This window comes from Mytilus trossulus, chromosome 12 (assembly GCF_036588685.1).
Source record: "Mytilus trossulus isolate FHL-02 chromosome 12, PNRI_Mtr1.1.1.hap1, whole genome shotgun sequence".
Lineage (NCBI taxonomy): Eukaryota > Metazoa > Mollusca > Bivalvia > Mytilida > Mytilidae > Mytilus > Mytilus trossulus.
In genome coordinates, this window is record NC_086384.1 from 59,483,143 (window position 1) to 59,499,819 (window position 16,677).

At 33.3% G+C, this 16,677-nt stretch overlaps 1 protein-coding gene across 1 annotated transcript; it reads left to right on the forward strand.

Annotated features, from left to right (window-relative positions):
* The first annotated feature begins 1,431 nt into the window (after positions 1-1,431).
* On the forward strand, positions 1,432-10,124 carry LOC134693803 (cationic amino acid transporter 2-like). Its single transcript, XM_063554717.1, has 5 exons — positions 1,432-1,622; positions 2,060-2,174; positions 4,475-4,612; positions 7,318-8,479; positions 9,733-10,124. Exons 1-5 carry the CDS (start codon positions 1,534-1,536, stop codon positions 9,843-9,845), a joined length of 1,617 nt encoding a protein of 538 aa, XP_063410787.1. The 5' UTR covers positions 1,432-1,533; the 3' UTR covers positions 9,846-10,124.
* The last annotated feature ends 6,553 nt before the right edge of the window (positions 10,125-16,677 follow it).

Genomic DNA, 16,677 nt, shown 5'->3' on the forward strand with positions numbered 1-16,677 from the left:
TAATATACTGAGACTCTCTGTATTCTGTCTACTTTTTTCTTAAACATTTACTATCTAAGGGGTCATACCAGGTGCATATACATTGAAATAAGTAAAACGTGTTGAAACAAGAATGTGTCCATCGTATACGAATGCCAAATCGGCACTATCATTTACTATGTTTAGTGGACCGTGAAATGGGGTACAATCTCTAATGTGGCATTTAAATTAGAAAGATCATATCAAAGGCAACATATTTACAAGTTTCGAGTTGGTTGGACTTCAATTTCATCAAAAACCACCACGATACTAACTTCAACCTGAAGCGGGACAGACGGATGGACGAACGAACGGACATACAGACTAGAAAGCATAATTCCCATAAATGGGGCATACAAATTTATTGTTGAAAGTGAAAAAGTGAAAACTTTAACCTAAAGCCAAACAGAAGGACAGAAGAACTAATGAACGGACGAACAGACTAGAAAACATAGTTCCCATAAATAGGGCATACAAATTTATTGTTGAAAGTGAAAGTAGGGTAGAGATTAGAGGGAGGCATGACTTATTCGGGACCCCGGGATCGGATGTTATGAAGCACGGGATCTCGGGATTGATTTTTACGGGATGCGGGAATACCTTTTTTTTTAATTTCGGGATGTCGGGATATGAATTTCGTTAAAATACGCACCTCGGGATTTCATGTTTTGAAGCCTGGGGTTTAGGAATCAGGGCCCCTCAAACCACCCCTCAAATGTGCCTTAGTCATTTACACGAGATTCAAATCCTACCATTGGCATGTTAATAGAGCTCTCAAAAGGAAAAACACTGATGGATTGTCCTAGAAGCACATTTTATTAGAATAATAAATGTCTATAAGCAGTTTAATTTATTTCACGTTTGAAGCGGTTCAAATTTTCAATTAAATTTGACTTTTACCAAAAAAAAATACATTGTAGCAAATGGGAATAATAATTGTGGTACAAGGTCAGAAACACGAAAATAATTGAATTAAACAGAAAGGAAACACATAACGAACTTTGGATAAAAAAGGGAGAGGGCTTTTGAAACCTTATATGAAATTCTCCAGTCTTTTACAAAATGTCATCCTAAAACAGTTTACAAGCTGTATCGTAACTATATCCCTTCTTACGTAGTCTGTGTATAGGTTTTGTAGATGACTTACTACACAGTCCACACACATTAAACGTTATAAAATAAGACCTTAAATACCAGGCCATACGCTTCAAGAACTCTACAATACTGTATGAAGGTTCTTTTTGCTATGTGTAAATAAAAAAAAATACTTATAAAATACAAAACATGGATAGCTATAATGTACAAGTCATGCACAGCTGTATAATACAATCATATATGTTTGAAAGAGTGCTATTGTCGTTGAATGCGTTCTACATAGCAAACACAGAAATGATTTCTTCTTTTTCAGGTTTCTGTTATTCAGAATTCACCACACGTCTCCCGCAGGCCGGGTCCTCCTATGTTTTTGTATATGCCTCCTTGGGTGAGCTGTCCGCCTTTGTGATTGGCTGGAGTATGATACTAGAGAACATTGTCTTAGCTGCAGTAACTGCTAAAGCATGGGGTCAATATTTTGATGGTTTACTAAATGGTACAGTACATAGGTTCGTAACACAGAACAAAACACACGTATATCAAATTCTTCTACATAGTGTTATGACTTTGATACATTTTGTACTTACATTCACCCGGTGTTTTTTTTTGTTGTGTTGATAATTGTTTCATCTAAAATTTAATTAAACCCCGATGTGCATGTGAACTCATCATAGATACTAGGATTGAAATGTTTGTATCTTTGCCAGACGCGCTAGCTTCGAGGTCCAACATTTCGTAATATGTTTGCGAAATACAGTTATTTCATTCCCGAGGTAAACAAGCCTTGGTATTTCCAAAGTTCATTTTTTTGCGAACAGTTAATTTTTATTGATGGCCATAAGTGCTTTCTACACTTTGTACAATGATACAACAAAAAACGAGACTTATTGGAATGAATTGTTGCACATGCTTTCCATCAAAATATATTTGATTTTGTTGCTTGCAGTTACACCTGTGATCATTTACAATGGAAGGGAGATGAATTTTTGACCGACTGTCCAGATATATTACCATGTGGTATCTTGTTTATAACTTCCCTCCTGTTCGTATGTAACGCAAAGGTAACTATACTTTGTATTCCCATTTCGTTGATACTATGGATTTATTATTATTCGTTGAATATCAATTTCCGTGGATTTCAAGATAATCTTGGAAACCACAATTTCCGATGTCCAACGAATTACATATTTTGTATAGTAGTATATGAAGACTTTGAGAATACCATGATATCAAATACTCCTGATATGCAAATTTCCCTTAATCCAAGAAAGTTGATTCCCACGAAAATGAATGGACCCACATTATTTTATCAAGAAAACTTCTCCTATTAACGCAGATTATGAAATGTTATATGTTCTCAGTATTATTTCACACGTAATTTTTGTCGTATTGAATTACAAGGAAAATTTTGTAACATTATGATTAAACAGATGTAGGCAATGCGTCAGTAATTCAACTATGTAAACATATTACAAAACACCTAGTTATCAATATATTCAACACAGCAAAACACTTCATCTATTAATACAAATAGGTTCTTAAAATGTTGAAACTAATCGAAGTAAAAATGAAATAAAACCTTTTATTCAGGATACCCAATATACTTGTCATAAGCGCTTGTCATTGAATATATAAGAACATGAGAACTAGTCTATTTTTCTTCTGAAAATCTTTCAAAAATTATGTGAAAGTCATCACAATTCAATGAAGCTGAGCTTTTGTTGTAATACTGTTTCATACAATTAAAGGCTTACTATCAATCCGAAAAGAAACCTCATTTAAATAAAAGTGTTGTTGACGAAAAGGAACTTTATTTTTTTGTATTGTAATATAAACCTCCAAACCAGCTGCAGAATCGATCAATACCTGTTATTTGGTTCGTAAGCTTGGCATATTTGATGATTTTTGTTCAAAAAACACATTCGTCAGCTTTACAGGACTTTATAAATAATAAAATTTAAAATTTGAATTCAAAACAAAAAATATCAACGAAATTGAATTTAACATATTCTGTCAAATTAGTAATGTTACAGTTATTATGTGAATATCAATAATAAAAAAAAAATGTAATTCACATCATAGCAATACAAAACGACAAAATATATATATACTAGAACACACCCGCGAAAGGTATATAACTATGCGCAAGCCTTATTTTAGTATTGGTATTGTCATCTGATAAAGTCATGCCGATTATAAGATACACAGTTTTTCTCTGCTTTCAAATCTTTCTGTTTGAACCCGTCGAACTGGAACTTATCAATTATTGGTAATATTAATTATTTGGAAAACAAAAGGTCCTGGAATGGAGTACTTTTTAATCAACAACATTGTCCTATATTAGTTATAAATAAAGATGAATTCTTTGATTCACTGTTTAACGTCATGTATGCCCACTAACAAATTGAAAACTGTTCCTCATTTTTAGTCTTGTTATCGTAGAAAGTCTTACTGATTAAAATACTACAATAGGTAGCTATTTGACAATTTAGTAGTGTCAACCCTGTGATTATGACCCGTGTATATAGCATATTAACCCTGAATACACCATTTGGTGGTGCGCCTGTCAGATGCGGAACTTATAGATTAGGTAATAGGTAACAGGTGAATATACTTTTGGTATCGGTATCGGACTCGACCCGGAACTTCTTAATGATTGGCAATATTAATTACGTGGAAAACAAAAGGGCCTGGAGTGGTGTAATTTTCAATCTACACCTTTGTACTATATTAGTGATATATAAAGTTGAATTATTTGATTCGTCGTTTTTACGTGATGCCGGCTGAAAAATTGGACTTGGTAATTTTAGTATTATAGACTGTAGCTAACACACTAACCGACCACCGATTAATGGATTCATGATCTTGTATGATTTTTCATGTAATATAAGTCCTTGTATTTCTTTTACTCTTAGGTCATGTAATGTCTAAATCACAATTTATAAAATTTTAAATCATTTACACTAATCAAGGAATGAAATGCGTAAACAGGAAGACACGCATTAATTTAAACATTACCCTGATCACGAAAACGATTCTTGAACAAATCATTTAATCCTAGACAACTTTCATAAACTCCTCGTTTGTAAGAGAACAATATACCGTTTTTTGCTCTTTAATTCTTGTACTTAATCACGAAGAATGTTTTATTTTATTCATTCTTTTACATATTAAAAGAACCACATTTGTAAACAATCAGATTACCAATGGTGTTAAGAGAGATTTAATGAACAGTGACACACAGTTGTTTTCATCTGTGTAATTAAGAATATTTGAAGAGTTGTCTCATAAGCAAGCTTACCACATCTTCATATATAAGATACAAGACAATTGATTATAAACATTTCTTGTATTGTTTTAGGCGTCCACACTGTTATCGTTTATCCTTACTACAATGAATGGCCTAGTCGTTATTTGTATTATATGTGTTGGTATCTTCCATGTTCGTCATGAGAATTGGACGGACCCACCAGGCTTCTTTCCTTTTGGTTTGACAGGGGTACGTATCTTAAGGTTACATTTCATACTTCTTAAAATCGAACTTTTTGTTTTCAATAGTGTTAGGCTCAAGGGTTTGATCGTCATTCCAGTAAGTAAATGACGGTTCGTTTGCTGGTAAATGCTTCATGATGAGGCATTGAAACATGCGACATATGATATTTTATTATGAAACAACTAAACGTTTACAGAAATTAATCTGAAATGAATTCAATGAAGGCCATTGTTACTTGTAACATCTGGAAATAGCCACGACATTCCATTTTTTATTTCTTTTCAAATAAGTGTTTTTGATTCAGTTTGATTTTGCTGGATATAAAATATAACATGGCGTTTAACAAACTTCCACTTGAAATTTGTAATTAACAAAAGTTGACATGAAAGAGGCATGGTTGAACAAATTAATGGTTATCAGGACGTTAAACTAAGAAAACTAAGGTATAAAACAGGACGTACATTTAACGTAAACAGAACTTAACGCTAACGGACAGGGTAAACAGGACACAAAACAAGTGAAATCAGGATGGTAGACTAAGGTAACACGAATCAATCAAAGATTAATCGGAAAGTTTAACAAAGGTTAGTAAGAAGGTCTACCGAACGCAGAAAAAGGTAATCGTCGTAACGTACACTTTAGATAGAGAAAGTTAGTCAATGGTAAAAAGAAAATATGAAAAAGGTAAAATTGAAATAAAAGCAATTCAAAAAGAAAACAAGACAGAGGTAAATAGAAAAAAAGACAAAGGTAAATGCATTAAATAGTTACATAGGTAATCAACGGTAAATAGGACCCAATATAAATGCAATTAAGATTAAAAACAAAAACAAAGATAAACAGGATTAAAAACAAAGGTAGACAGGATGTAAAAAATCATTGGTGACGATATAATAAAAGAAAAGATTTAAATGCCAGATAATGTACGAAGTTCCTTAAAGTTTTGCTATATACGGCTAAAGTGATCTAGTCCTAATCCTAACCACGTCAACTTGCATTGGTACAAAATGTAGTATTTGTATCCATCTGATGAGTAACGTCTTTTTGAAGTGATTTTTATAGATTTTGTATTATGCTGTATTGTTACACCACTGTCCAAGGTCAGGGGGAGGGTTGGGATTCCGCTAGCATGTTCAACCCCGCCACGTCACAACACAGAAGTCCTGACTACAGGGCTGGTGATACCCTCGGGGAATACAAAAATCGTGTTAAAGACAAAGATAAACAGGTTTACATGTATAATAAAAATAAAGAGAGGTAAATATGACGTAAACAAAGGAAAAACGGAAGTGAGACAGTAGTTAACAGGACACAATACATTTTTTGCAAGTTCAGAGCAAATGAAAAACGGGACGCAAGGCAAACTATCAAGTTTGCCCTACGCCAACAATTAAAATGCATTTATCAGAAACTGACGTTGACTATAGCATTATTTAAAAATGTGCTTATCTTTAATCTTTGAATGATTTTATGTCATATGGTATATCTTTTAAATCATTTTTTTTTATTACATACTAGGAACTCTATTTCGTGATCTTATGTAGTTGTAAAAGGCATCAATTGAGATATCAACTGGATATAAACTCTTCCGTTTTTTGTCCATTTCAGTCAAAGTAAAAGATTCACTAAATAAATCCATTAATTAAATTACGGCCTGACATTTACGAGGAGATAATGTTGGAATCAGCTAAACGATTCTAGTAAGAGCAGATCATGTCATAATATGGTAAAGATTTATAGGTGCTGTTCTCAAGATAAGAAATAGCTGTCCATTGCCCTGCTTTCATTATTTTTATATTTGCCAGAGATAATTAATGAACGCATTTTTCACTTAAACATAATGTCAGTGTAATAACAGATTTAGAGACGTCGATCGATACATAAATAGGTTCAATTTATAACAAAGCTCCAAAGAAAGACGGCATACGTAATAATTGACGAAAAATCACTTGATTTTACAAAATTGTACGTTGTGTACGTTGCATATTGCACTAATACAATCCATTCTTAATGCTTTGAAATGTATTACTTATTTAAAGATTGTGTTTAAAACAAAGGGTACAACACAAACCATAACTAGTAAAAAGCAAAAAAGTATTAAACTTCTTATGATAGAAAACTAAACTCTAAAGACAAAACAGATTTTACACAAAACTTAATACTGATCACCGGATATACCATGATGAACTGGAAACATCGAACTTTGCTGAACATCGCAATACGAACATCTTGATTATTTAGATCTAATGTGTATCAGAAATTGAACAGATTGTGTTACTATCGAAACAAAACATGTTATATAGAAACAAACCTTTGAAGAATATATGTATACAAAATTTAAAGCATCACAAAAAGATAGAAGTAAACGCGACTAGATCGTAAAACACTTATTGTGAATTCATTGTTTTCTGTTCATCTAGTAGCATCGGTCATATTTTTGTGACGACAAAAAAAATATTATAAGTCATATTTATCAAATTTTCTAAATTCATGAAAATTAATATTGCTTTCGAATGATCAATACAGATGTCCACCATTCCTACGTACTAAACATCATTAACCGAACACGTGCCAGATACACATACACAAAATTGAAGTATGTCCTTTTCGTTTCTTTTCAATCATTGTCTTTAGTTGGGATTATTATAAAATGTAAATCTGATTTTAACTAATTATGACAATATATTTTAAAATTATTTTTCTATTGTCAGATAATAGCCGGTGCTGGAACACTTTTCTGTATTTTTACTGGAATAGACTCCATGTGTTCATCGAGCGAAGAGACAAGAGAACCAATTAAAACTGTTCCACGTGCAATCATAACTTCCAACATTCTGACGTTCGTTATAATATTATGTGTGACGTTGGCTGTCACATTGTCATATCCCTGGTATAATTTACAAGACAGTATTGCTATACCTACTGCTTATCAAGATAAAGGAGTAAATGGATCGTTTTATGTGTTTGCGATTGGTGGATTATTAGGATTAACCGCTGCCCTGATTAGCAGTATACATGGAATACCAAGGTTGCTTTTTTCTATGAAAATGGACCGTTTATTATATCCGTGCTGCTTACTCGATCCCGACACTGGAGGCGTGTTTAAACTAACTATATTTCCTCTGTTGATAGCCTGTGTATTGTCAATGTTTGTTACATTGAATATGTTAATTCAAATGTTAGCATTGGGATCATTGATTTCATACACGTGTGTAGCAGTATGTGTTTTACATGTACGTTATCAACCAATACACGTTGGGCTTTTCCAGGAATATGACGACTTAAATGAAGATAAATATTTTCAGAGCACAGAACTTGAATATCCACTTTTATTTAATTCAAAAAACAATAACGGCTTGAGTAAAACTTTCATTGAGAAATCCGAAATTGGATTTTACAACCGATTGTCAAAAGATCCAAAAAATCAATTGATTATGCCCGACAAACCACGTGACAGCACGTATCACAAAATGGATAGTGTAATTAACGACACACCAAGTGGAAGTCAGAGTAGTCTGTTTCAAATTCCTCCAGGAGTTGCCATAGAACCATCAAATGCAACGTCAATGACGTCATCAATAGCACTTATTGTCTTCATTATAGCAACAACTGTTTTTTCCTTCATAGTAATATTTGCTGGTAATTCCTTGTTTACTGGTTCGTGGTGGTCGACTGCTTGCTTTTTAATTTCTGTGATAACATTAATTGTAACAACTATTGTCATTGTTAAGCAGCCGCAAAATACAACCAGTTTACTGTTTAAAACTCCATATGTGCCATTTGTGCCGTTGCTAGTGATTTTTATAAATATGTTAATGATGTCATCACTATCATATAAAGCTTGGTTACGATTCAGTATTTGGCTTTTTCTTGGTAAGTTTAACTCTCAATAAAGATACAATGATATAATATTTATAAACTTCAGTATTTATCAGGATAACAATACGTTCTAAATCAACGAGTGTTCATTATGCTTTAATGAATAAACTGTTTTATTTAGTGAACATAGTTATCCAACTAATTCATATTGTGTTCTAACTATTCATTATCGTGATTTAACTTCTTATTTTGCGTTCCTTCCAGTGAAAAATGCGTCCAATCTAGAGAGCATTGCATCTTAACGTACGAAACCAGCTAATTAATGAAGTGTTTTAATTGAGTAATATTTTATTTAACGTTTCAGCTAAAATACATAACATTATAGCTAAGGTAGTAAACGTTGCATTCCAGCTAGAATGCATTACATTATAGCTAATATTATTAACATTGCGTTCTAGCTAGTATACATTAAAGCTAAGATAATAATCATTGCAGTCTAACTGGTGGACATTTTATCTTAAGAACAACAGTTCTAGCAAATGAACATGTTGTTTTACGTCATTTGGTCGTTAATGGGAAGTTGTCGCATTGGCAATAATACCACATCTTCTCATTTTCATATTGTGTTAATAAGTTAATGATCATTGCCTACGCCTAATTGCGTTTTAAATAATGAGCATCGTGGCCCAGCAAATTAACATTGCGTTTTAACTAATGACAATTGCTTTCTAACAAATGCCAGAAGTAAATTTAGTTCGAGCAATATAACATGTATAAGTTTCGTTCTAACTTCTTTTAATTTTTGTACAAATACTGAATATTCACTCATGATTATTGTTTTCTCACACATGTTTATTATGTAATATCCAATAAACACTGCATTTTTTAAACAGTCTGAACAATGAAAAATACAGAATTCTGCATTGGTTTTCATAGTATTATGTGAAGCTATACATTGATCGTCTCTCAAAATTGATTGATTCGAAACAATTTTTCATTTGAATATCAATGGAGAGCACAAGTTATTTAACCCATCCAGCTCCCCACCAGAGACAAATATCGTATTAATTCGCCAATACTGCTCACTGTACGACCTTCACTAATGAGCGAAACCTATACCGCCTACAAAAGCAATTCAAACAATACAAACTAAAGGCTGGTTTATGTTCAAACAATAAATGAAAAAAAGTTGGACCAAAAATGCATAACGCGATTCAGCTGAATTACAGGCTCTTGACTCGGGGTAGGAAAAAGGGGGGGGGGGTGGTATAGTTCATTTTTGTTTTAACATGACTTTTTATTTTCAGGATTAATTGTTTATTTTATATATGGAATACGACACAGTACAGAAATTGAAATAGACGATCAAGAAGTCGTACTTTATGAAATAACTGACCAAGAAAGGACACCAATTAAGTGATAAGAAGTTGTAGTGTTATACGTTTATAAGCTGAGAGAGAACAAAGGATCACAGTAAAAGAAGAACACCGTTTAAATTTATTCTGAAATATCCAAAACAAGCTATGATACCTTAGCCGAAAGACAATATGAATTATGATTATCATAAATTGAACTCATGTGTATTTTATTACAATCAAAGTATGAATAAGATTGAGCAAATAAATTCAAATAAACAACATTTATTGGGAGCATGTTTGTATGCATATTTAAATAAACAATAAAAAATCATGAATAACTTGATCTGTGTTCTAATTGTTGATTCGTCATATTGCTTTTACAGTGCTAATGATCCCTATTTTATTCAAATGAGGCGGTCTCGGTGTAGACTGAAGTGCGGGAGTTAGTAGCGTAGATCGTATGACATATTATATACATTGAAAAGATCAGTTTCAGAGATTGTTTTGTTTGAGTGATTGTTTACGCCGTACAATGTATCCCTTCTCTTAGACAAGATACTTGTATCAACGTTAGCCATTTATTTTATGAAACATAGCAAGACCACGGTGGATTAAAAACCTGATATAGCTAATATAATCTCTCACTTGCTGTATATTTGTATAAAATTCCCTGAAATCACAATGTGTAAACAAAACAAAGACAAGCAAACAGATGTTTATAATAGGGATACAGTCGTCAATATCGTGAAATACACCATCAGTTCAAACAAATGAGTCAAGAAGGAAAACAAAATAACTGATAGGAAAAGCAGATAATGAAACATGAAAGTAAAAAAAAAATATAATAGGACAACACATTGGCGGGATGCATAAGTACCGAGCCACGTCGAAAGTATAATACCAAAAAAAATGGACTACACAGAAAAGGTTGACAATTCATAGATCTATTGATAAGATGATAGACGAAGTCAGTACCTAGAATGTATAGGTTGATATTATTTTTTACGCTTATACAGAATATGTATCAACAAGGTCTTTGTATCTTTAGCAACACGACGGGTGCCGCATGTGGAGCAGGATCTGCTTACCCTTCCGGAGCACCTGAGATCACCCCTAGTTTTTGGTGGGGTTCGTGTTGTTTATTCTTTAGTTTTCTATGTTGTGTCATGTGTACTATTGTTTTTCTGTTTGTCTTTTTCATTTTTAGCCATGGCGTTGTCAGTTTGATTTAGATTTACGAGTTTGACTGTCCCTTTGGTATCTTTCGTCCCTCTTTTAAGGCGATGAACTTTTTTATTGGGGGGATTAATAAATTACAATCGTCCAGTATGTCATAAATTCTGGTATTGAGATGGTGTTTGTGTCAAATTCAATGTATGAATCTCAAATAAAGATGAATCTGTTTTTAATTTTTATTAAAATTTCTACTTTTGGAGGAAATATTAATGGAACTCCTTCTGAAAAGGTATAGATTTTAATTCATGGAAAGAATATCACCAATATATGTCTGAATGTAAAATTAAAGGATTTTGCTTGTTTGATCTTATACTTCTTAACAAGGGTCAGACGTGACTGAAAATAGGAAGAGTTTGACAAGGAGAGTCGCACAATTCGTTCTCATAGAAATGCCGACACATTGTTGAAAAACTCTACTAAATTCAATAAATATGTTGTTATTAAGAAACTCCCGCATACTGGTCACTTGTTCCTCTGTGTAGCATGTTTTACCTTGTAGGACTTTATTTACAAAATATCCCGTATTGTATCATAGAGTAACACATGAATATTTGTGTTGTAAAGAATTGTGAATTTTTCGAATTGTTAACGAAACGCGCGTCTGGCGTACTCATGGTACTAAATTATAATCCTGGTACCTTTGATAACTATTTCTTTCGGGCGATATTTCATTTTTTCCTGGGGAATGGTGGTTTACAGTGTTGAAAGATAAAAAAAGGTTTTGATAACATAAATTTCAGAGAAAAATCAGATAATGAATTATCTAGAACTTCTTTAAACTTTTTAGAATCTACATGAGATTACTACCACTTCGCAAGGAAACAGATGCAAAATACAAAACAAGAATGAGTACACGGATGTCCCACTACCACTATCATTTTCTATGTCCAGTGGACCATGAAATAGGTGTCAAAACTACAATTAGAAAGATCGTATCATAAGGAACATGTACATTTAGTTTCAGGTTGATTGGACTTCAACTTCATCAAAAACTATTTCGACCAAAAACTTAAATGTGAAACGGGACAGATGGACGAACGAACGGATAATTGGACATACATACCAGCAAACATAATGCCCCTCTACTATCGAAGGTGGGGCATAAATAAACCAGGAATGATCACCTCATGTCCTGCTGAGGTATACTCAGATCCTATAACACATTCGGTAAAGCTGGCGAAAAATGATGGTCAGAAAATGAAGATTTATTGATTGTCGGGTGCTAAACGTCTAGTGGCAAATACTTCATACATTCAGGACTAGAACAAGTCGATAAAAAAGGCAATAGGTAGGTTTTGTAATAATAGAGGTCATTCTTGATAATAGAAATTTGGACTGCCACTTGCAAATGAAGGTATATTGGATAGGGACAGAACTTTTACCTTTGAACAGGCAACCTTCGGACCCCTCAAAGAGTTGTTGCAATGTTTCTTAACGTGTAAAAATCATGGTACTATCTTAACACGAGGCATCGGATTTAACGTCTTTATTCGGACCGGATACAATCTGCACAGCGAAACGGACTCCCCACTTTAGCAAGCGTTTTACTTCAGGTAGGAAGAAGACCAGGTGACCATATTTTGTGTTCCCCAGTCACCCTTGGGGCAGGGAATGTAGACGGTCAATAGAAACTAGAGGCTCCAAAGAGCCTGTGTCGCTCACCTTGGTCTATGTGAATATTAAACAAAGGAAGCAGATGGATTCATGACAAAATTGTGTTTTGGTGATGGTGATGTGTTTGTAAATCTTACTTTACTAGTCTTGCTGCTAGTTTACATTTATCTCTACATGTATCTATAATGAACTTGGCCCAGTAGTTTCAGTGGAAAATGTTAATAAAAATTTACAAATTTTATGAAAATTGTTAAAAATTGACTATAAAGGACAATAACTCCTTAGGGGGTCAATTGACAATTTCGGTCATGTTGACATATTTGTAAATCTTACTTTGCTGAACATAATTGCTGTTTACAGTTTATCTCTATCTATAATAAAATTTAAGATAATAACCAAAAACAGCAAAATTTCCTTAAAATTACCGATTCAGGGGCAGCAACCCAACAATGGGTTGTCAGATTCATCTAAAAATTGTAGGGCAGATAGATCTTGATCTGATTAATAATTTTACCCCGTGTTGGATTTGCTCTAAATGCTTTGGTTTTTGAGTTATAAGCCAAAAACTGCATTTTACCCCTATGTTCTATTTTTAGCTGTGGCGGCCATCTTGATTTGATAGTCGGGTCACCGGACACATTTTTAAAACAAGATACCCCAAAGATGATGATTGCCAAGTCTGGATTAATTTGGCCCAGTAGTTTCAGAGGAGAAGATTTTTGTAAAAGATAACTAAGATTTACGAAAAATGGTTAAAAATTGACTATAAAGGGCAATAACTCCTAAACGGGTCAACTGACCATTTCGGTCATGTGACTTATTTGTAAATTCTACTTTACTTAACATTATTGCTGTTTACAGTTTATCTCTATCTATAATAATATTCAAGATAATAACCAAAAACTGCAAAATTTCCACAAAATTACCAATTCAGGGGCAGCAACCCAACAACGGGTTGACCGATTCATCTGAAAATTTCAGGGCAGATAGATCTTGACCTGATAAACATTTTTACCCCATGTCAGATTTCCTCTAAATGCTTTGGTTTTTGAGTTATAAGCCAAAAACTGCATTTTACCCCTATGTTCTATTTTTAGCCGTGGCGGCCATCTTGGTTGGTTGACCGGGTCACGCCACACATTTTTTAAACTAGATACCCCAATGATGATTGTGGCCAAGTTTGGTTCAATTTGGCCCAGTAGTTTCAGAGGAGAAGATTTTTGACGACGGACGACGGACGCAAAGTGATGGGAAAAGCTCACTTGGCCCTTCGAGCTAAAAAGGAACAACGGATATCGGCAAGAAGTTAATACTACATATACTACGGGATTCTTTCAAAAAAAGATGTGGTATAATTGCCCGCGAGACATTTCTCCATAATAGGGGTAGATTGATAAATGCATGGTTGCTTAACGTCCAGTCCAGTAGAAATTTTTCCTGCAAGATCAGGACAAAACGCACCTGTGGCGTTCAACAGTAGATACCTGGTATAATATAGTTTGGCATTGCGTATGATCATTAACGCATTGGACTTAAAAGTAGAAAAAAACCAGTCTCAATTCATTAATAGTTACAATTGTATAGTTAACCATTTTACATAAAATATTCTGGTTAACATCCTTCGTTACATTAAAGATAATGATTTTTCCGATTGTGCAGCCAAAGAGAGATAATTCTATGCACAATTGTCTGTGGGAAAACCCCTCAATGTAATCTGAGTTGTCAGTAGGGTAATATATATTGATTTGACGTGCAGTGGCAATTATTTCATGTAGCTCTGACGTCTGATTACATTTTCATAAGGAAAAGTTATTTTTACTAAGCGAGTAAAATATATCAATGAAAGACAATCTTGAAAAGGTTTATAAATTAAAGAAGAATGACAAAATCACCCTTATATCTCTCGAATTTCACTTACACAGTCATCTCGTTACCAGATTATATGACAAACGAGACGATTTTAATTTTGAAGTAATAAATTTTCCCCACCTAAGTAGCAATAGAACAACTTCACCTGCATATGAAATATTTATTTGCCAACTTTTTCGATATTCAAGAGCTTGCAGTTCCTACTCAGACTTTGTAAAACGTCATCAGTGTCTCAGTAGAAAGTTGATGAACCAGGGTTTTGTCAAAGAATAGCTTGTCCTTTTTCGAAAAAAAGTTCATCGGAAGGTACCAAGACCTTGTTGATAAATATTCCGTATCAACTTCACAAACAATACATGATGGTCTTGACGTATAGATTCTGCGTACTGATGTTGCTTATATTATCACTTAACAATGTGTTTAAGTATTCTTTAATTTATATTTGTTCTATTAATAATATTACTTATTCTGTTGGATTGTTCTATGTAATATTTGACGTGGCTCGGTACTTATACATCCCGTTAATGTGTTTTAGTCTTTAATTTTGGTGGTGTGTTTTGAATATGCAACTTTTGGTGTTTCTTTTGGTTCTTATAACGTGACTCTGTACTTTATAAGATCCCATCAGTAATCTGTATAATAAATTCTGCCAGTCAAGGGACACCTCCAATTATAGCTGGAGTGACATCCACCACCACGAATATATATTTAATTATCACACAAATAATAGTTCCATCCAACAGAATATTATATTCACAAAATGTCAATTTATACTATACGCAATAGGCTAGTTTAAAATCTAAAATTATCTAAATTAGAAGTGATAATTTGGAATGTCTTATGCTGAGACACCTACATAACACTAACAATATATATAAATATATATATAATTAACTAATAGTCTTAAACTGTCCTCCTCTTTTAAGGTTGTTTAGTATCAAGACCGAGTAGTCTATATCTTGTTGTATGCAGTAGAAGTAACATTTTCCTACATTGAGGTTCAAGAATATTTGATATATTATCAACATTTTTATCTTTGTTGTTTTTGCGATAGTTGTAAGGATCGCAAAATCAATCTAAATAATTCAATATTATTGACTCTGTTGCTCTCAGAGAAAATTCTACCAGCTGTTTTCACTCTTTTTTCCAATATTGGTTTTCTTACAGCATCTAGAGTTACACAAACAGGAAATCGGATAATGTTTCTTCTCCATTTTTGCATAGTTGACATGTTGGGTCCACTGCATTAGAGTTATATTTGGCTCTTTGGGATTGTAAGATGTATACCCCTGTTGCAATTTTCACTCGCGGTGGCAATTTTTTGTATTATTTTCGGGTCAGAAGTAGATATACTGACAAACGGATGAAAATGACCAAGGTTGTATATTGGAGATAAATATTGAAGGCTGTTGAAATGTTCTTTCTCATCCAAGATCTTTCTATGCCAGTATGTTTTAATTTTATTTACCATGCTTCTTTTCCATGTCTCTTTTGTTGTTATAGTATCTAAACATTCTCCATGATCTGTTATTTGATATTTAGAACAGATTTTCTTTGCATCTTTGAACCAACTGTTGCTTTTGCAAGATTTAATTTTCAATTGACGATTTTTCCAATCAACAGTAGATTTGTCAGAACATAGAATATTTCCAAGAGCAGTAAAAAAAAATATATTGATTTCAGCATTTATGGGTAGTAGTCCAGATAATAAATATATAGCCGGGTCTGCAGTTGATATTGGTAAAGATAATATTTGTTTTATCGTTTTCTTGTAGAAAGATTGCAGTATAATCAAAGATTTGCTGTTGGTCATTACAACATGTAGTCCATAGAGTAGGTTTGGCATAACATATGTTTTGAAGGTGGATATAGATGTAGATGGGTCTAGTCCATAATCTCCATGCAAGCCAATTGCCATTAAACTGCATAAAGCTCTTCTTGCCTTCTTGATGTTTTCTTCCGCAGTTACTAGTTGTGTGTTACAGTTCGATCTCTGTTTCCCAATATGTGTGGTTTTATCAACTGTAGGCATTTAAGAAGTGTCGTATCATTATGGGCATTGGTGTTGGTTTGTATAGGTAGTACAACGTTTTTAGTAGGTTGTATTATATAGCTATTCTCGTTGACTAGTATTTGAGCTTCAAACTGAGAATTACTAGTTATGGTAAGATGATC